The 22,928-nt window shown below is 46.8% G+C and overlaps 1 protein-coding gene across 1 annotated transcript in view; it reads right to left on the bottom strand.

The window, feature by feature from the left end:
* Window positions 1-22,928, bottom strand: part of EFCAB14 (EF-hand calcium binding domain 14) — a 322,123-nt gene that overhangs the window by 45,262 nt on the left and 253,933 nt on the right. The window contains exon 9 of the mRNA XM_085602705.1: window positions 22,738-22,849. Coding sequence (XP_085458831.1) covers window positions 22,738-22,849 — 112 coding nt within the window. The remainder of the gene's footprint in view (window positions 1-22,737; window positions 22,850-22,928) is intronic.

Genomic DNA, 22,928 nt, shown 5'->3' with positions numbered 1-22,928 from the left:
CTTGCCCCAGCTTTCTCCATCACCTGGGAGGGGAGGGAACCCTTTCTGTGTTTCCTGCTTCCGGGTTTAGGCTTCAGCTTGCTACCGATTGGGCGGGTCTCCGTTTGGACCTGTCCGGGCCGCAAGTGCCGTCCCGCTCGCCCTGTGTCCTTAAATGGGCCCTCCCTTCTCCCAGAGGCCCCTGCCGGCTGGCATCCCAAGGGCCTTTCTTGTGTATCTACTTTAATTTCTTGTGACTGGGTCCTTTGTTTTTGTCTCCTTCTGAGCCCCTGCCGTGAGGCATCCCAAGGGTCATGGGGAGAGCATTGTCTCTAATCTTTGTTGGCGGCGTGCCGCCCTTTTGGCTCCCTCAGCGCCCCTGCCGTGCGGCATCCCCAAGGCACTGCGAGAGCCTCTCCTCTATCTTCTAATGGGTTCTCCCCTTTCTTTTGTTAATTTTAGTCCGTCTAGCTCCGCTACCCTCCGCCTTGCAGCTGCGACGCCTGACACTTAGGTGTGGGTGGGTGGGATTCTTCTTTCTTCGCCCTTGGCCCGGGGGGGGGATTTGTGGTCACTGGACCCGGTGACCCCCTTTTATTCCCCCCCTTGGCCCCTGAGCTCGACCCCTGATTGGGGGGGGGGGGGGCTCGCTCGCGCCCTCGGGGGGCCAATCCTGGCCCCCGTCGGCCTAGCCCTTATGTAAATGCCTGAGGGGGGTGGCCGAGGGAGGGGCGCCGCCCCCGGACGGCGTTTTGCCCGGGCCCCTATTGGGTCCGGCTTCGCCTACCCGGCCCGGGTTCTAACCCCATCCAGGCGGCGGATCTCCCCTCCCTGCTTCCCCCCCCTCGTACCATCCTGCTATGCTCTGCTACCTCAAATCACCACTGACAACTTTTGTTGGGTGCCTGAAAAGGTCGCAGTTTATTCATATAATAAAACTTTATACAATTCTAACACATTGTTCATGGTTATGTACATATTGCATGGTTATTCTTGCCCCAGCTTTCTCCATCACCTGGGAGGGGAGGGAACCCTTTCTGTGTTTCCTGCTTCCGGGTTTAGGCTTCAGCTTGCTACCGATTGGGCGGGTCTCCGTTTGGACCTGTCCGGGCCGCAAGTGCCGTCCCGCTCGCCCTGTGTCCTTAAATGGGCCCTCCCTTCTCCCAGAGGCCCCTGCCGGCTGGCATCCCAAGGGCCTTTCTTGTGTATCTACTTTAATTTCTTGTGACTGGGTCCTTTGTTTTTGTCTCCTTCTGAGCCCCTGCCGTGAGGCATCCCAAGGGTCATGGGGAGAGCATTGTCTCTAATCTTTGTTGGCGGCGTGCCGCCCTTTTGGCTCCCTCAGCGCCCCTGCCGTGCGGCATCCCCAAGGCACTGCGAGAGCCTCTCCTCTATCTTCTAATGGGTTCTCCCCTTTCTTTTGTTAATTTTAGTCCGTCTAGCTCCGCCACGCTCCCTATGGTTTCTCGATCAGAGGGAGCTCCCCCCTAGCCGACTCCTACCCTGCCTGACTGTCATAGGAAACCCCTCTGCTCCCGAACCCCTACAATGTTCAGCAGGAACCTAACCATCCCCACCCCTGTGAGGTGAACTCCGTCCTCGCTGTGATACCCCGGGGATCTGAAGTTTATGAACCCGTGACGTACGAAACCCCAGCCATTCGCCTTGCATACTTTTGCCATAGTAATATTGAGTTTCTTCCTAGACTTTTCCACCGCCCCCAGGAGGGGAGGGAGCCCTTCCCCTGGGCTTTCGATTCACGGTTCTAGGCTTCAGCTTGCTACCGATTTGGAGGGTGTCCGTCTGGACCTGCCCGGGCTGCCGGTGCCGTCCCGCTCGCCCTGTAACCCTTTTGGGTACCCTCCCTTCTCCCCGGGGGTCGGTCCCTGCCGTTGTGGCATCTCAAGGACCTTACTTGAGCATTTATTCTACCTTTCTTGAGACTGAGTCCTTGCCATCTTCTCCCTTGGTACCCCTGCCGTGAGGTATACTAAGGGTCCTGCGGAAGCACCACATCTACTCCTTCTGTGGCGGCACGCCGCCCCTTGGTTCCCCCAGTGCCCCTGCCGTGAGGCATCCCAAGGACACTGTGAGAGCCTTCCATCTACCTTCTAGTGATTCTTCTCTTTTCCCTAACTTCCTTGTGTTTATTCTGCCATGATTCCTACAGTTTCCCGATCGGAGGGAGCACCCCCCCCTTTGCCCGGCCTCTTCCCAAGCTCTTACTTGCCAACTATTCATTCCAGTATCCCCATTCTGTTCGGCGGGACATGTCCTTTGTTATTCCCAGGATGTGTACCCCCTCTTTGCATCCACTTTTGGACCTACTGGGTTTTCCACTGCTTGCTTAACTGCATCTCCCCTCATCTTCTTGCCACCGGCTGCTCTGCTTTCCCCACATATCACCATTTCAGGGAAATGCCAGCCTGCATCAAACGCATGTTACCTAAACGATGCTGCAGGGAAAGGGTACCTGAGATGTTTCAGGATTTTCACGCACCTTTTATTTTGCAAGCGAGAATCGCCGCACCTATTTTGTGGGCTGATCTGCTCTTTGGGAAAGGGCATCATGCCGTCACTCGAAGTGACGCCTGCCGCCATTGAGAGGGAGCGAGATAGCATTTTAATTACCTCAAAAAGGTCATATTGGGTGTTACCACCGATAGTCATGTTTCCCTTGTCTACTGTTTGATTTTTGCTCCTAAAAGTGGTGTCGCTCATAGTGGTTGGACTGTCCTTCGTCAATGCCTGATTGGCCAGCATCTAACAGCATGGCAATCCACCAAGCATCGTGCCACCCGCCATATTCTAATCCCAGTCTAATGTTTTGTGGGCATTTGTCAGCAACTACATTGTACCCATGCACTCGGTACACTTTCCGACTAATGTTTGCCACAGCAAGATTAATGCTACTTCACCACCTATCGGTCACCCCAGCTAAGGTGCCAAGGGAACATATGGGTTGCAAGCTTGTTACCCAGACCCAGAGCTCGATTAGGCACTGCCTGGGCTGGGTGTTTTGTCCACAAGCAGATTCTACCCTTCCCCCGAAGACACTGTAAAATACTGCCACATGAAGGTTGTGACCGTCAGTCCAATCACTGCGCTGACCTCTGTTTATACGAATAACTTCCTCCTGTGACATCTATTAACAGTTCCTGTGACATCTGTCAACAGTGGCATGCCTTCCTTATTATTGTTTCCCTATTTACCGACCCTAGCGCCTGTCACGTCTGTCGAACGTTGCTAGTAATGTCGTTGTACTAGTTTCGCGAGTGTTACAGCAAGACCCGGAAAAGGAAGTGCTGGATGACATTATGAGCCGAAGGTGAACTGGATGGGCCAAGGGCAGCGAGCGCTTAGCTACACGTGACAGGCGACTCCTGTGACATGGGTGATCCCTGCTTGGCTCTGCGAAACGTGCCGAGGCGGTCCTGATATCAAAAGTACCAGCGCTATTTGCCGATAGTTGGAGTGCCCCTACTGGTAGTTGGGGGGGGGGGGGGGGGGGGGCTGCTCTATACTTTAGGCCTCGCATGGAGTGCAGAAAGCGCCGTATCGAAAACCCAAGTAATGCACTACAATGTTTTGCCCCGGTGTTTAACATTGACTGTCGTGTTCCCTATGTAGAGGTGCTCAAACTCTACTTTCTTCTCCCGTGAGTCCACTAGTGTCTAGTTATCTTACTCCTGGGCCGCGATGCAGAACAGAAAATTTGCCGTGTAACGTCTGCCATCTAGTAGTTAGATGAAACCCATATCCTACAGATTATGTGCTCTACTGGTCTATCAGCGCATTCCCATTTCAACCCTGATTGCGAGAGGCCTCCGCACTGGTGTCATAAGGCAGACCCGTGGTCTTGTATGTGTCGCGTGAGGTTTCCCTGAACCTGCTACGAGCGCCCTTGCTAGTGGCACTTCGTCTAATCAGTAACGGTGTTGGCTGTTTCCCTTCTACCGCCTATCTACGTGGGTGCTTTTTTCAGCCCATAGTGACCTTCGCTACGTTTGTTTCGCGGTCTTTCGCTTAGTTGATTAGAACCTTTCCCCTTGAAATCTCGTAACTTCTTACAACCTTTCCTTTGCCGAAAGGGGGATGCTCGTTGACCTTCCCCGACTTTCTGGCCCTTGTTGATCTCATTCATGCGTGGGCTTCGTAAAGTGGTAAGATGTGTACAAGTAACCCAGGCTGAATATAAGACCTGGTACTGGCCCGAGGCCAAGTATTCCTGATCCCGTGGGATACAAAGTAGTGGGGGCAGATGTGGCCAATGTGGGAGGTTTCATGCGGCCTACCCGCCGCAACTGCCGAATGTGGAAGCGGCGAACCGGGGTCGTACCAACGCTGCGTGAACCTCTTCCCTCGCACCCCGAGACACACATAGTGTGAAGGTGTACCGCTGAGGGGGATAGAAGACCCCCCCTCATGTTCCGATCTACATTTGGCCTAAAAGTCATTTCCCTTGCCCTCGAAATCGCCATTTGCGCGTTTCTCACCCTACACGCCGATCTTTCTAATTGGGAGGAGAATACCGCCGTCGCTGTGTCTCTCGCACGCTACTACCCAGAGGCGTGCGTCTTGGGAGATTTCAGGTATCGGAGCACTTTCCTGGACCCCAGCTTTATTACCTCCCGGCCATTTGTTTATTGTCGAGCAATTTTTATTTAGTCGCCTTACTTCTCCATGGTACTTTCTAGTGGATACACAAATTCGCCCACCCTGATACAGACGGGTCAACTATCGCTGAACATCTCTCCCCTAACGGTAGCCTGGAAAATACCTGACTGATTCCCCAGAGGACGTGGCCCACTCACCGCAGCGCTGGCACCGCTTGGCTGAGCTCATTACCGAGTATTGCACCGGACTGTGTACTGGGATCCGAACCCTGTTCCGCCCTTTCGAGGTTGACGCACTAAACGTAAGGTTACATTCTTTCTTTGTTCTATGCTGGGGTGGGGGTTCTTTAACACCTTTGAGTACGCTGGCCACAACCCTTCCCTACCAAATTGAGTCGGCCGTACCCTAGCCTCGCGCAGCCCCGCTCCTTACCTTTTTTCGCTTAATTTGCTTCCAGGCTTGCTATGGGGGCACTGCCGCCCGCACCGGCCTTCCCCTTCTCGGGGGCACCGCCACCCGCACCGACCACCGCGTGGTTCGTGCCTTGCCTTCATGTCCCCCAGTTGCTTGCGCAAAGCCCGCCAGCTGCCCCGGAACTGGTTGTCGTGAGCACCGCTGTTCTGGCTTTAGGTGCATCCAGGTGGCGGTACCGGCATACTGCCCGGCCTCGATCGCCTGGCACAACTCCTGGTAAACCACCGGCCATTGCTCCTGCTGCTCTGGGCACCGCCGTATTGGCTGCAAGTGCCCGTGAGTCCTGCATCTGTGGTGGTCCCTGCCCGTACCCTCGACAACAGGTGGGGCGGGGGTGAAGGCTGCACTTCGCCTTCCGACCAAAGGCGCGAAATGCCACATAGTGTCCTCGCGTCGTCCTCTTCTCCGGTCAGGTAGGTCAGCTTCCCCGGCATTCCTCTCGTTCTCTGCCTTCGTCCTTCTTCTGTGCGATGAGGTGGACTTCCGTTCCTTCTTCACTGCTGGTTTTGGTTAGCCTGCTTGACATCACTGCTCTGCGAGCCACCGCAAGACAAGGTGGAGGTGGAAGTCGTCCTCTTCTCTGGTTGGCATTACTTTCTTTCGTCTTGCGAGGGGGGGAATGCCTGCCTCCGCTGCTCCCGGGGTTCCCTCAGTGCCCGTTGCCAGCCGCTGTGTCTTCCCCGCGGCCGTCGACGCTACGTGTGCCTTTCCCCCTGCGCTGGGGGCGGCCCCGCTCCTCTGCCTTCCTGCTGGTGGGGACTCCGTCCCATGTCCCTTGGTGGCCGGCTCGTTGCTCTGCGGCTGACGAAGGCGTGTGCTCCCTCTATGTGTCCGAAGCCCCCGAGCCTTGGCGAAGCGTGGGCTGATTCCTCGCTGGATCCTCCGAATACTCGACCCGCTTGGATTTAGGCGCCAAAACTCCTTTCTACGCCGCCGGTCGCCTCCAGGTAAGCCCGCGCCGATTCTTCTTTCTTCGCCCTTGGCCCGGGGGGGGGATTTGTGGTCACTGGACCCGGTGACCCCCTTTTATTCCCCCCCTTGGCCCCTGAGCTCGACCCCTGATTGGGGGGGGGGGGGCTCGCTCGCGCCCTCGGGGGGCCAATCCTGGCCCCCGTCGGCCTAGCCCTTATGTAAATGCCTGAGGGGGGTGGCCGAGGGAGGGGCGCCGCCCCCGGACGGCGTTTTGCCCGGGCCCCTATTGGGTCCGGCTTCGCCTACCCGGCCCGGGTTCTAAAGTGACCGCACTGCTTGCAGCAACGCACCCTGTTTGTTTCCCAATGTTCCCTCTGACGTCACCCTGTTGAACTTTGCACCATGACACTTTTGTGCTTTCCGTGCTGCCTTCAAGGAAGCTGGCACGAGCAGCATAGCAGTCTCTTTTAAGCAGTATATCTGAGAACAGCACTACTTTAACGGCGGAAGCGGCCACAGAGCAGCCAGCAGTGCGTGCACACGCCTTTCTCCATAACCAACTTCTAGGTGCTGGTTTTGGTGACACGTTCCTCCCTCTCAAGCGTCGTCGTTGAGCCTGGCAGGGCTTGGGTGGGTCCCAGCCTAAGCACACATTGGCAGAGAACACAAACAACAAGGTCCGATGCTCATTGCGATGTTTAGGGGCACAATCTAACGAACTCATGTGAGTAAGTAATGCCTGACAGCACACCAACTCCACTCAAAAATCCCCCGCTCTCGGGAGGGGGGGGGGGGGGGGGGGGAGAGGAATGGAGACCGGAAACTGGGAAGGGGGAAAAGAAGCTGGTACAGGAGGGCCTGAGGGAGGGGAGAATAAACCCGGAAAGGGGGGAGGAATGTGGACTGGAGGGCTTATGGGAGGGGAGAAGCAGCATAGGATGAGAAGAAAATCGTGGGTATAGGTTAAAAATAAAAGTCAATATGTTTCAGCAATCTATTGAGAATGTTAATGTTGTTGAGACAGTGCGGGAAAGGTTTGCCTAGTTTCTTCTTTTTGCCTAATAACAATTAAAACACATTTTTCGTGTGTTAAACATTAAAAAAGTACACCATATGAGTTTATTTTCAAAACGTGTCAACTGTGGCTTCAGCGGTTTATTTATTGCTTCAATAGCTCCCTCTTGCCAAGAACAGGGATGCCGAATGTGCATCAATAGAAAGGATAGAAGGAACGATCTCTGCTGTTTTGAGAAGTGGTTTGCCTTTGAAGTCACTTTACAAGGTCCACTTTTTCCAGTGCCATCTAACGTGACAAGATGAGAACAGCCTTGTTTACAATGGCGCTCTCGGAGCAAGCCAGGTGAACGCTTTTAAAAAGGAAGCACCAGTAGCCATTGGTCTTGACATGGCTATGTCGATCCACGCTCTCCGGTACCTCCAGACTCACTTGAGGTGCCATGAAAGCGCCTGCGGTTACCAATGTGTGCTATTCTCTGGCCCCTGTTGCAGGTCGTCCAAGTGCTCCGGAGGGACGCAAGGGGAAAACAAGGCTGCACACCTCACCCGCCACGCTTTTAAGCCTTGATGCAGGATTCCCAGAGGGCTGTCCGGTTCTGTACAATTGCTGTGGCTACTTGTTCAAACGGCCTTGTGTTCTGATCTGTTTGAAACGCTTCTCACGCTGCAAAATATACGCTTTGCCCTCCCACTGTCTCCTATGGAGCAGCATTTAATCAGGGTAGGTAACTAATTATTAATCGTGCCCTTGTCGCTAGGTCGAAATCTACCAGATCGCGCAGTTGTCGGTTTGCTTAAGACGTCTTGAGGACATTGGAAAGCTTCTATGAGAATACTTTCGTCTAGGTGCTTAGACTTTGTGGTTTGTAACTCACATTTGCTCGTTTTCTATTTTGCTTCTTTTATTTTTTTTGGTAGCCCAGCTTGCATTCTTCCCTCCACTGGAGCAATTTAATTGTACTGTATTCCTCCACCAGTGCTCGCTTTCTGTAAACAGGCCTTTATATCTTGGTCTTGTCACATTTTCGGTCCATTGAAAGACGGAGGTCAAATATTAGGCTCGGTCTTCTGGAGCTTGTTGTTTACTTTCTTTTCTTTCTTTGACTTTAAAGTGAGAGGATTTACGTGGCAATCATACTGCCTCTTTGGGGTGTGCTACAGAAAGGGTGTATGATGTAATGTTTTTTTCGGGCTCACAACAAAATGTAAATGAGCTGAGCAGATATTTCATAATATATCATATTTGGGAAAGCATAAATGAAGCATTTTTTTGTTGTTAATTCTAAAGTGTGGGTGAAACAAATATTTAAATACAAAAAAAAAAATCAGTTAACTAGGCGATATCGTTTCCACACATTATCGTTTGTGCGCTGTACACTTTTATCAGTAAAACGGTATGTCTGTGCATATGACTTAGAGCTCTACCTACTAGCCCCAATTAGTACTGTAGACTACTTTGTTTAGGTTGGCTTTTTCTGCAGGCCCTTTTTAGTTCAGCTTATAGGTCCATCTTTTGGACATTATTAGAACCTGAAGGCTTCCTTGAAATACTGGTCATTGATGCAGGAGTCTTGGATCTACATTACCTTTGTGTAAATGTTTTTTTTAATGCGCTGTCTTCAACATCTTACTTGCTGGCTGGGAATCCAAAGGCTACCTTGTTATACTGACTTTTGAACCCACCGTGGTCTTTTGTACTGTCGTCCATTGTGGTTTAGCTCTATTGGCTGCGATTGTAATGATCTGTTTTACATATTGCTCACGATTTATTGCCTGTATCACCCTTAGTTTTTCACGATACCCCCACTGTGGTCTTTTGTATTGTCTTCCATTGTGGTTTATTTCTATTGGCTGTGACTGTAATTATTATCTGTTTTACATATTGCTCATTATTCATTGCCTGTACCACCCTTAGCTTTTCCCTATATCCCCAGCATCCCTCCTCTTATGTTCCCCTGACCCCAACCTGATCTCTGCTAATCGAAATTTGTAAACTTCAGTTCGCTCTAGCTCTTTGTATTTCTCCCCCAGCGTTACTCTGTTTGTTACGCTGTCTGAGCCTCTTTGTTTATACCTTCTCTCTTGCCCCCTAACGCGGTCCTCCCCCATCTACTGGCTCCTTCTACTCCCACCTTTTCTTCGAGCTATATCAAGCTTTTCCCTCCTTCCTCCCTCCCCCTCACCTAGCGCCTCCTTAATCTAAATCACCATGCCCCCTCTCGCACACCCCTGCAATACAACTGGCCTCAGACTCAATCCACTGGACTCATCCATCACTAGACATGGCCCGAACTCATGGTCCATCCTCTACCCCCCTAATCTCTTCAAAAACGCCAAGAAAAACTTTAAACACAAACTACTCATTGGTCACCATGAAACTCTTTTTTCAATAACTACCTAAGCCTCTCCTTCATAATAAAAACCAACTACATTTTTTACTCCAAACATCCCTCCAAATGGAAAAGAATCTTCCTCCACCACCTCCCCATCACCAAATCATGTAAAATCCCGTATGGTCCACCTCCCCTTCTCCTGCTTCCCCCGGCGAAATAGACATCTCCATCTTCAAATCCGGCAACATTCTCATCCAAGCTTCTGAAAATCACCTCTCCATCTCTGAACAACATTTCAGCACCTTTTCCTACCTACTTTCCATCACTCCTCCTAACACTTCACCCTCCCAACTGACTGACTGACACCGTCTCCCCCTCCCCCTCTGCTTCCTTGTTCACAGCCCCTCACCCTACAGACACTTCTACTACGTATGATATCTCTCAAACCCAATCCCCCAATAATCCCCCTTTGTTAGCACTCCTCCCTCACCTCCCTCATCTGGACAACTCAACAGCTAGTTCAGCCTCCCAAACCCTTTATATCCCTAATGACTTCTCTCCACCCACCACCAGGCACCCCCCCTTCCTCACTGCCTCCCCCCAGCTCCTTCCCCCACAGTTCCTATTAGACTGTCCGTCCCAATTTCTACTCCCCCTTACTGACTTTCCTCATTATCCAGGATGCTATTTCCCCTCTCCTCTCTTGACCCTTACCACCTCAAAACACCGAATACGACTCTTTGCACTCCCCTTCTGACCACACGGTCCTCTCTTCGTCCACCAACCTGAAAACGCCTCTCCACCCCCCCAGCCTTCCAACCCATACAACTCCACAAACCACTTTCCCCGGACAAATCTGATCCTACTCTTCTCCCCAACACCTGCCCTCCCCCAGTCCCTATCACTCCTTTAACTCAGACTCTAACATTGAAAACTATCTCCTTTCCTTGTCTTCTGAACTCTCCCAGCTCAGGAATGTTCTGAACTTGTCGTCCAAACTTTCTCAACTCAGGAAAGATTTTAACTCCCTCTCCTCTGAAATCCCCCAAAACCATGCAACTTCCCCAAGCCTTGACTCACTAAACCCCTCCAAACTTCAACATTGGAGAACAGTCTCCCGCTGCAACTGTTCCCATAGTCCCCCGTACCACCTCTCCCACTCTGACCTCCCCGACCCCTGTAACTCTTACCTCCCTAACTATCCAAATGACCCCCCCCACCCTACCATTCCTGTGATCCTGGGGACGAGCAGAATCCCTTCCTGCCCCACCTACCCTAAGACCTCCCCTCACAATTTACTGCTATCCAATCATGCCCTCCCCAGTCCACCATCCCTGTGATCTTGGGGACGAGAAGAATCCCTTCATCCCCCATCTCCCCCAGATCCCCATCACAACTCTCTGCCATCCAATCTTGCCCTTCCCCCATAAACAACCAGAAACCCCTTGCATGCATGCTAGTTAACTGCAGCTCAGCTGTCCGACATGCGACAGAAATAGCGGAATCCATCCTCAATGATGATATTGACATCACCTTCCTTACGGAAACTTGGCTCAACGACCACTCTACATCCATCCTTGACCTACTCTCCCCCCCCCGGTTACTCCATACTCAGAAAAGATAGACTAGATAGAATTGAAGGTGGTCTAGCTAACCTCTTTAAAAACCAACTTCAACCTTCGCTTGTTAAGAACACTGACCCCCACCACCTTTGAATACCTTGGTGCAGAACTTAAAATTTAGGGCGCCCCTCCTATTCGCCTACATAATATCTACCATCCTCCTGGCGAATCCCTTCCCTTCGCAGAGGAACTTTCCGACCTCCTCACCCAATCCTCACTTTCCAACTCTAAAAATCTCTTCCTTGGAGACTTCAACCTCCACTGGAATGACATCAAAGACCCTGCAACTAATCTCCTCTTGAATCTTCTGGAGATCAGTGACCTTAAAAAGATCTGTCACTCTCCAACTCATTCCAAAGTGGCCACACTTGATGCCATCATCACTAATGATGATTTGGTCTCCCTTTCCAGCATCATCCCCATCGACTGGTCTGACCATCATCTCATCCTCTTCAAGATCAATACTACTGCCCCCTCCATCCACGCCAAAAGCATCAAACACAAGAAACTGACCAGAAACCTTCATCTTATCCCACCCGCGAACTAGAAAAGAAAATCAAAGCCCAACTCCTGCTAGCTCCCTTCTCCCAAAATGCCAACACCCTCACCAAACACTATAATAAATCAGTTACCGAGGTCCTAGACCAAGTGGCCCCCCCAAACTTAAAACCCAAAGAAACATACCTTCCAATCCGTCCAAATCCTGGTTCAACCCTGATCTCAACAACGAAAGACGCTCCCTTAGACATTCTGAAAGAACTTGGAGGCAACACCCATCCCCCTCCCATCTAGCCCTCCTCCGATCTGCTAGGTCCAACTACAAAAAACACATCCTCAATGAAAAGTCCACCTTCTTCCGCACTCAGCTTGATAGGGCCAAAATTAGACCTAGAGAACTTTTCAACATTGTCAAAAATCAAACATCATCTGCCCCCCAAAAGTTGATGGCCTCTATTGAGAAATGCGAAGAAATTGCAAAGTTCTTCTCTGATAAAATCACCAAAATAGCCCAATCCTTCATCTTAAATCCGCTTTCTCTTAACACACTACTTTCGGATGACATTTCTCCTGAATCTCCTTCCCCTTCAAATCCTCCACCTGTCTCTGCACATCTCTCGTCCGGTTCCCTCCCACCTAAACCCAACCCTTCTCTCCCTCAACAACCAAAAACAATGCCTCCTGGCATAATTTTCAACGGTCACCTAACACGAAGTCTACAACATCATCGCTAAGCTAAAACCATCCTCCCACACCAAAGACCCTCGGCCCCTTAACCTTTTCCAAGACCTAAAACATATCATTGCCCCTTTCTGGACCACCATTATTAGCTCCTCCCTGGCCACAGGGTGTGTTCCTGCCTCCCTCCAACTGGGTCATATCACACCCATTCCCCAAAATCCTAAGGCAGATCCCAATGACCCAAATAAACTCTGATCCATCTCTAACCTCCCTCTTCTCTCCAAAGCCCTTGAAAAATGTGCCCTGCTCCAACTAGATAATCACATCAACACTTTTGACCTCTGACTCACAGAATCTGCCATGCTCAATATAGTGGATGACATTCATCATTCACTCGACAAAGGTGACTCATGCCTGCTCATTCTCCTTGACTTACCCGCTGCCTTTGATACTGTTAACCACTCCGCCTTACTAAACACTCTTAAAGTCCGCTTTGGCCTCAATGGCCATGTCCTCAACTTGTTCACCTCCTTTATCCAGCACAGAACCCAACAAATCAAAATTAAGAACTGCCTCTCCAACCCCACTCCGATATCTCTCGGTGTCCCCCAGGGATCCATTCTCTCTCCTTCTCTCTTCAACCTCTTAATGGAACCACTCACCCTCATCCTCAAAAAAGCAGGAATAAATTATCACCTTTATGCCGACAACACACAACTTTACTATAAGATTAAATCCCACTCCGATATCCTTCACCTAAATGACACCCTGATCAAGATCCAATTATGGTTCCACCATAATCATCTCAAACTCAAACCTAAAAAACTCAAACCATTCTCTTCGCGCCTAAAAACAACCTACTTCCCACACAAGACTGGATCTCTGACCTTAATGCTCTCAACTTCTCTCTCACCACCTCTAATTTAGTTAAGTCTCTAGGCATCACCATTGATAATAGCCTTACCCTCACCTCCCACATAAAAACCGCAGCCAAAGAAGCACTCTTCACTCTCGGTCATCTCAAGAAAATTAAGCCCTTCATCCCGACTGTTGTCCAATCGCTGGTCCTGTCGAGAATAGACTATGGCAACGCTATCCTCGCTGGAACACCTAAAGTCCACCTCGCTCCACTCAAATCTGCGCTCAACCTAGCAGCTAGACTTATCTCCGACTACAAACCTTTTGATCACATCTCCCCCGCCCTGAAAACCCTCAAATGGTTACCCATCGCAGGCAGATCCACCTATAAGATTGCATGTATCACGCATAAAGCCCTTCACCAAAACACCCCATGTTACCTCTCAGATAAACTCCACAAAGCAGGCTGCGCACGACTGACGAGGAACACAAACGCCCTCTCTCTTATCCCTCACCTGTTTAAGAAGAAAGGCACTCAAGTTCGCTGCTTCTCCGGTAACGCACCCTCCATCTGGAACTCCCTGCCTAAGACCTACGCTGTATCCCCTCCTACTTCAACTTCAAAAAAGAACTCAAATTGTTCCTCCTCAACAAATACTGGGGTCCTTAATTCCTACCTTTGACACTGATCTCACACACTGTGACCCCGTCATGTCCCCCTCTACTGCCCTCCAATTATATCCCCTCCACTTTCTCCCACCAATCCCCCCTCCCTCACGCTACTCTTACCCCCCTACCCGACCCCCTGCTCACTATATCTACCCCCCCTAACTCCTACTCTCTTCTTCCCCTCCTTTTTCTCTTCTCTCTCGCCCTCACCCACCCTAACCTAAGTTCTCACTACCCACATTAGCTTAATATAGTGTTCTGTAAATAGCATTCGTATTTTATCTGCTTTCTTTGTTATATTGGCTCTTGTTTTTCTCAAATGTTTTTGAATACTGTACCTCCTCACATTCCTGTAAAGCGCTCTGATACCCCTGGGTCTAGCCAGCGCTATAGAAAACCTTTAAACTAAATAAGATGGGAGGGATGGTAGAGGAAGGGTGAACACTGCCGGCCGCAGATTTAATTAATTAACACGGAGCCTGCTTTGCTCGTAACAGTGCAGTGAGGGGAAGGGGTGCATAAGTGAACGCACGCCATGGGGTCTTTATAATAATAAAAAAAAGGTAAATACGGCGAGCCACATACAGAAAGCCGCGCGCTCTCAATAAAACTGAAAGCGCGGGTTAAAAACATAAATAATTTTTGACCGTAGTTGGAAAAAAAAAAAAGCAGGGGCCATCACACACTGTACAGCGTGATGGCCAAACAAAAGGCTCAGAGTGAAATCGCCAGGGACAGAATTAAGCAGACAAAGGATGTACCTTTACCCAAATGCACCAATAACAAGCAAGCATTTCTGGATGCCACAGATAATTAACAATGGCAATTGGTGGGTTTGCCAAACTCAGCAGAAGAGACAGAACAGGTTGATCGAAGCTCGACCTAAAAAGGGAGGAGCTTGTAAAAGATTTTTTTTTCACTTCCACTAATATAACGTAAAAGTCCATACTAACTTGCACCTCACACACATCTAATTTGTGCACTTTGGTTTGTGTTCCATGTTTTTCTGCTGCATGCTAACCTCACTGTTCAGTAGTATAACCTTGTTTTCCAACCTGGCTGGCTTAAGTAATACCTCAATATCTAGCAGACTCAAGCACTTACCTCCCAATGTTTTCAAACTTCAAGGAAACACAGCTGGGTCCTCACAAGAAAGAACTACTCTGTACTAGAAACATGCACTACTGTATCCGTGTCAAACACATTTTACTTCTTTATACTCCAATATAGTAAAAACCTTTAACAAGCAGTGTGAAAGTTATATGGTTAGCAAATATGTGCCAACTATTGATTTCCTGGGGAGCTCTTGTCCGTCCAAGCTAGATATCTGACGTAATTGTTAAGAATTTATCTGCTGTGCTGTTTTTGCTACTAAACTGTGTTCAGACTTTCACTGGCTTCCCACTTAATTTCTATTTTATGTCTCAGTGCAAACATTTTCTGGAGTGACAGAGTGGCTCTGGGCTATTTCAAAGAAAGAATCTAATGAGTGATTAGTATCCATTAGAATGGCCTTTCATAGCCCTACATCAGACCTGCCAATCTCTCACACATTTTAGTCTAAAAACAAACTTACTATTCAGTTCTTTAACGCTATCACAGGCACTGTGAGGAGAAGTGTTTCAAAGGGAAATGCTGCATACATAGAACACCTTTGATTATGCAACTGAGATAAATAGAAAACCCAAGGTCCAGGAGAGCTACTCCAAGATAAATAAGGATCGATCACAAAACATTGTGAAATAGAGTCACAGTTTAACTCAAAGGGCTGGACGAAGGTTTCTTAACAGAACCTGAATTCAAATTCCTCAATAAAAAACACCCTTGTATAGCCACCATATATGCTCTCCCTAAAGTCCATAGGGATCTTATACATCCGCCAGGGAGGCCAATTGTTTCTGGGTGTGATTCCATCTTGGAGCCACTAAATAAATACTTTGACACATTCTTGAGACCATGGGTAGAAAAAACTAGATCCCATCTCAGAGATGCCATGCAAGTCATACATGTAGTAGAAAACCAACCATTACGCAGTAAAACTCAATTTTTAATAACTCTTGATGTGGCTTCTCTATACACCAGAAAACCCAAGACTGGGCTCTAGAGGTGGTTTGTGAGGTTCTCGACAAAAGGGATCATTCATGATCGGTTCCAAAGAATTTCCTAGTGCAACCACTAGATATAGCCATGAGCAGGAACTACTTCGTTTTTCAAAATTAATTATTTTTCCAATGCAAAGGAGTAGCGATAGGGGCCGGCTTCGCCCCCAACCTGGCAAATTTGTTTATGGACAAGTATGAAGACAAAACACTTATAATATAGAAAACCCTTTCCTAGACAACATTTCTATGTGGGAACGTTATATCGACGATGTTTAAATGATTAGGACTGGAGATGAATTGAGCCCGATTAACTTCACTTTTTGGCTAAATGGTAGATCTTCTGTCATTAAGTTCACCATGACATAGGACAGAGACCATAAGCTTTCTGGATTTATCAATCAAGATAGAAGACTTAAAGATATACACCACTCTTTTTAGAAAGCCAACCTAACGAAACACTTTTGAGATGCAATCCCTACCACTCTAGGAATCTTCGTGATAATCTCCCGTACGGCCATTTCTTAAGGTCGAGACGGAATTGCACATAGAGCAGACTACTTTCGGTACACTGATGTGCTTATGACCTGGTTGAAGGAATGAGGATACCCCAAGGGTCTTCTTAAAAGAGGTAGAGAAAGAGCATGGTACTGCCCTCGTGATATCTCACTAGAGGTTAAGCCTAGTGATTTTAACAATAGACTAGTCTGTCTCACCACATTCAACATCAGGAGTAATCATATTAAGAACGTGATCAATAAGTACTGGAATCTTTTTGGCACAGATATGAATATGCCTGACAAACCATTGTTTGCCTTTAAAAGAGGCAAAAAACGTGAGAGACTTCGTGGTGAGTTCCTTTTTGAAAAGTAACCACACTCGAGACATTAGATCCCAATTGAATCTTCCACCCCTTTTGGGTCACTTCAAGTGTGGTTGGTGTAAAGCTTGTGACCTCACAGTTAAGAGAAAAGAATTCATGCATCATGACCGGATGTACACACTAAAACACCACACCAATTGTAACACTCCTGGAGTAATGTATGCAATTGAATGCACACGTGGCAAAATGTACGTAGGCCAAACACAAAAGGCCAAAGTGAGGATCTTACAACACTGCAGTAGGATTAGATGTAAGACACTAGGGGTCCCAATAGTAGAACACTTCAAGACCACAGGACATGGGGCTGAAAGTCTGAAATGGTGGATATTAGAAGAAATAACCCACAATGCCAGAGGAGGTGATATCCAACCAAGAATAAACATCTGTGCGTGCAGATGGATACACATACTTGATACAGTTGCTCTGGGTCTTACTGAATTTGAAGGAATAAATAGACAGACTGCCCTGCTTTAAGTTGTGTGTTACAGATACAACTAGCATGAGATTATTGCTATGCATCTAATAGTGGCTCGTGCCAAAATACAAATCACTTGTATTGTAGCCTGACACAATTGCCTAAATGTTCCATCCTAAATCGAATGTAAAGAAATAATTGCTAATGTTTCCCGAAGTCACAATTGAACATCAGATATACTAACTGTTATGTGTACATACCAGTATGATTTAGCCTTAATTAACCAGTTTGTAGGAGATAAATTGTCATATACCATCTGAAAAAATGCTCCTTGATATAGGGTTACACATGTAGGAAAACAGTTATGAATAGTGCACATTACCCCCCTTTTTTGGCCATGCAATTGTTACATACTAACTGTCACATAGATTGATATGTCAATTCACAAATGAGGGGTATGACTGTCAAGAAAACATGAGAAGTACTTTCGATAGCTTTAATGACAAAAAACGGATCGTTTTCAAATGATGCATGTTGTCTGACTTTACAATTTAGCAGTATACGCTAACTTATGTATAGAGATGTCAGAGTGAATTAACCAGATGAATTGCCATATAACACATTAAAAAGTGTGCATGTCTGAAAACCCACTCTTTAGTTAATTTGGTCGATTATGTTCTACATACGGACTATGACATGGACTGATACATGGCGATTGGCAATTGAGTAGCATAACTACCTGGAACACATGAGAAATACTGTTGATAAATGTGCACCGATCATGTTCTTTGTTAACATTTCTGGCTGATTATATCTTATATGGCTCTACACAAACATCGAGTTTCAAACCATCCTCCTTGGTGGATTTCTTTTCCTTTCTAATTTGTTCTTTATAAAAATGCGGCTCTTTAAATATTTCCTTACAAACTCTGTTTAACTTGTCCATTGCTGTTATTAACCCTCTCTATACGGAGTACACAGAGCTTAGTGCGGAATTGCTCACAGGTCGAACAGCAGGGACCTTTTTGCCCGTCAAGTATTCCTATGAATCCTTGGAGACGTGCACGCTTACGCGGCTGCCGTCTGTCTCTCTTTCAAAGACTGACTTGCCGGCCGCTCGGGCTTTGCCGGTTCGTCGTTTGCATTCACTGCCAGACCTTAAAATGATGTCAGCTTCTAACACGCTGCTGCAATTTTGACGGAGTGATCGCTAGACGATTGTACTGACTTAATCCCGCTGTTTTACCAGGTCACCTTGAGGCTAATTAATTGAGCCCGGACCCTTTACTTCTTTTTCTGATTAAATCTACATGAGTGAGATTTATGCCCTTACAGGGTTGTGCCTGATTGATATATATATTCACTGAAAAAACCATAGGTTTCACACATGTTATAGTTAGCGGAAATTTTACTGATAAAAAACCAGTGAAATTCCCCCGTTATAGTTAGTGCAGGCAATTATAACTCACGCGACCGCAATCCTCTGCTGATGCTAATACTGTATTTAGACACTTATTTGCCCATGTCTTCTTCCATACATTTTTAGCTATACATATATTACAAATATTTTTTTTTCATAAAGACACATATGTCATCAGCAGAAGATTGCGGTCGCGTGAGTTATAGTTGCCTGCACTAACTATAACGGGGGAATTTCACTGGTTTTTTATCAGTAAAATTTCCGCTAACTATAACATGTGTGAAACCTATGGTTTTTTCAGTGAATTTGCAAGGTTTTTTAAATGCTAATTCCTAACTATAACGTGTGTGAAACCTATGGTTTTTTCAGTGAATTTGTACGGTTTTTTAAATGCTAAGTTACTTTACGCCATTCGTGGCGTGCGCGCCCACTTAACGCAGTTCGTTCCGTGCGCGCACGGTGCCCTTCGCGCACCGTGCGTGCACAGTGAGCACGCGCTGCGCTTCGCGCACCGCGCGCCCACTTTACGCAGTTAGTGCCGTGCACGCACGGTGGGCACGCGGTGCGCTACGCGCACCGCGTGCCCACGTTACGCTAGATGGGCCATGTACGCACGATGCGCTTCGCGCACCGTGCGCACATGGAGGACATATTATGCGTTTCCTTGTGATAGGTAATCTGTTGAAATTTTTTGGGGAAATGCTGTGATCAAATAAGCCATGCACAAATGGTGGCCTTTGGCCACCATTTGCACACGGGGTGGAGAGCGTGTGGATTTTTTTTTTTTTTAATTTTTTACCGTACGCGTACGGGAAGCGTACGGTAAGCGTAATCGGCGAAATTTTGGAAAAATTAAAAATTACCGTTTTTTGCCTTGGTGGATCTTTGAAGACTCAACTAACATGGTTATGTGCATGGGCGCTGTCTAAACAGCCCCTTTATATGTTTTTGGCATTTGTTTATCAGCTCCCCCCTCAGAGTGCGAGAGAGAAAATGGCGGCCGCTGCTTCCTGGTTTCGACCGATTCGAATGTTTACTAAGATCAAAGGGCCAATCAGAATCGCGCTCGCGCACGCCACCGTACGCGTACGGTAAGCGTACCGTAAGCGCACCGTAAGCTGGCTCAGATATATATATTGATTTAAAGGCTATTTTCTCAGAATCTACTGAACAGATTTACACCAAACCTACAAAAGGCACTTCCTTGACCTAAGGACTACCTCTCTGCCAAATTTCTAGTAATTCTGTTCAGCCGTTCGGGCTGTAGCCCTGTCTAAAGGTCCTATGGAAAAATGCATGGGAAAAACGCGTTTTGGGACCCCCCTTTTATCTCAGCCCCCGCTTGACGAATCCCCCCCGAGACTTTCAGGGAAGGAGCGGAGCGGAGCGCCCCACCTATTTTGAAAAATTCGCGAGGATTCGTCGACCGGCGCCAAAGTTATTCAAAATAGAATGTTGAGGTTTTCCTATGGAAACGTGGTCCTAACTATAACTACCTACTGGCGACCGCCAGTAGGTAATATATATATATATATATATATATCTATTGATTAAATTAATGCCAGAATCAAATGTATCCTTTTAGATTTGAACACAGAGGATATTTAATCATGTATGACCCTCCAAACATCTAAGAACTCGAATTCGACTAAGGACCTAACTGAATAATTGTTTGCGTACTCCATCCAGACCAGGAGGAGTATTTATTCACTTTGGTGAGTTGTTCAACTAGGACAGCTCGCTCTGCAAGGCATGCTGTAGTAGGGTGTGCGGTGCAAGCCTCGTCCACTCTCCTCCCATATTTGTCATCGGCTTTTGTGATTGGCATACTCTGTTGGGCAGTGTTTTGCAGCCCACCAGGACACGGTTAAAAAAGTAAAAACTTAAACACAACAATTAGCGGGACTTTTATTCCACATAAACTGAAAATGCTAATATTGTGATACCGTTTATCGGTATGGTAACATGTGCGCTGGTTGGTCTTGGTTATAAGCAACGCAGCGGCTCCATTTTGAAAAAGTCCAGTGGTCTTCATGTTCAGAAGACCCACAGAGCTCCCGGCAGGACGACGCCATGCGCAGCAGCATCGGGACCCACAGCGGCAACTTGCACTGCGACGAGTGCAGCTCTGGTGTGTTTTCTGTGGAGAAGCACAAACTGGTAACTGGTTTGTAACCTGCTACGGACACTGCCGCAGTACCGGGTAAGACAACAGGGTTTATTATTGTTTGTATCTAGCACTTGTGTTCATTTTTTATTTTAGCGCTATTAGTATGTGCACTGTGCAGTATGGAAGCATTCATATAGAATATGTCAGTGTGCATTTTTCTGATAACACACATTAACCTGAACCCCATTCTGGCACTTTACCCTTCTTGGCAGTGAAAGTTAACAGAATGGGGTTGCTGTGTCTAGGCGGTAAATGAAATTCCTAGTATCGCTCATTGCAGTGGTCCGCCTTTTATCAACAGAAGTGTGAAAGTCTGAGTTTTCAGAGCGTGACCTTCAGGTTACACACAGGTCTGAGTGGGGGCGTTTTTGCAAGGTACCTGTGTTTGGGAGAAGAGGTTGGAAGATATGAGTGACTACAACAGCCACATAAGTGCAACTGCCAAGCGTATCTTTGCGTATACCATTAATTTGGTTACTAGGAGCACCTTTCAGTTATTTATAGCTCTTAGAAGCGACAGCAGTGTGGCAAGAGGCACCATATAAAATAATAATAATATGCATTATTATTGTTGCTTTATTGTTAGTAGGACTGCTACTACTACTTCTAGTAGAAGTAGTATAGTAGTAGTAGTAAGCTACTGCCTCCCATGAAGTGTGTATTTGCTATTCTAGCCTTATGTTTACTAGGACAGAGAGGAATGTTGTGCAGATTACTAAAGTTAAGGTGTCTGCACACGCTTTACAATACATGAGCATGTAAATATAAGATAAACGCGGCTGTTAGTGCTCACACTGCTCATGTGTGTCTGCAGCTTTTTGTCTTTGTCATCGCAAAGAGGGCCATTCAAGACCCTAAAGTAAGTGGGGACGCGCACCCTTGCTAAAATACCTACACTGAAATAATCGATCCTCGTGCAATGAAAAAGGAAAAACCATACATTGCTGTGTGATGTTCCCTGGACTGTAATCGTGAATTTGAACAATAAATGTAACTTAAAGTAGAAAAAAAATAGAAAAAATACTAAATTGGACATTGCCAAACACATTCTTGTAAACACACGAAACAAGCATTTGAAATGCAATAGGTCTTTCATTTGCGAGAGTTTAATCTATAGACATTGTAAATAACAATGCCTTTTATTTTTGTTTTTAAAATCAACACATAAATAAAAGGCAATGTCATTTACAATGGCAATAGCTCAAACTTGTGCAAAGACGAATTGCATTGCAAATGTTTGTTTACTTAGGCTGTCTACATGGTTTTACACCAGTCCCAAGGAAGACCTTCTGTAATGTTTACATATTAAAACATACATCCAAGGTTGAAACGTCAACGCTTATTTATTTCACACCTTTAGTCACTTCATCTTCTAAGCCAGTGTCAATGGAAACAGGGTGAAAGCTGAACTACATTCACTTGGAATAGGACGGAATTCCACATTTTTCGTCTTTATGTTTTTTGTAATTCCAATTGTATTTGTATTTCCATTTATTAGTTCTGTAAATAGGTACTGAATATTGTCACATTTCATGTTATGTCAGTCCTCTGATTGATGTGATTTGTCCTGTAATTTATTTTGTTGCAGCCATATATAACATTATACATTCAAGTGATATATAAATGTGATACATATTAAGTATATCTTGTGTGTGGGAACCTTTGACTTATCCTTCCACTTTGAATTATTGCTGTGATTGACTCTGAATTATTATAATTTAGACTAAGCAATTGAATGACCCAACAGAACACATTATAGTACCTATCAGAATACACAGAAAGGTCACAAAAATCTCTATGGGAACTCAAAATTACTGCCATCAAAATTACAGTTCCCAGAAGGCTGGGGAGGGAGTCCTAGAGGGGGTGAAAAACCAAGCACCAAAGCTTATATCCTTTGCATTGAGATTCTATGATTATACCAATTTGCTGTGCATCTAATGGAAAGGAGGCACAAACAACTCTGAGTGGTAAAACCTCAAAAATATTATGAAGTCATCAAAATTCAGACTATCCCTGAAACAATGAACAACATTTTATTTGCTGACAAATCTTACAATAGGTCATGGATTTTATTTCGTACAACTCACCTTTGTTTGATTCTTCAAGCGGCCTACTGCTGTCTGGTTTACTTGTGAGTGCATTGATCAGTTGAAGCTTTTCTCTTAGCTTTGAATCCTGAAGAATGTTTGCCTCAGATATCTGAATAAACAAACAAATCAACATAAGTCATCACAATACCTCAAGTACTTTCAGCTATGCATAAAATAAAAATCCTTAT

Source organism: Triturus cristatus, chromosome 4_2 (assembly GCF_964204655.1).
Source record: "Triturus cristatus chromosome 4_2, aTriCri1.1, whole genome shotgun sequence".
Classification (NCBI taxonomy): Eukaryota; Metazoa; Chordata; class Amphibia; order Caudata; family Salamandridae; genus Triturus; species Triturus cristatus.
This window is presented reverse-complemented; position numbering and strand designations above follow the sequence as displayed.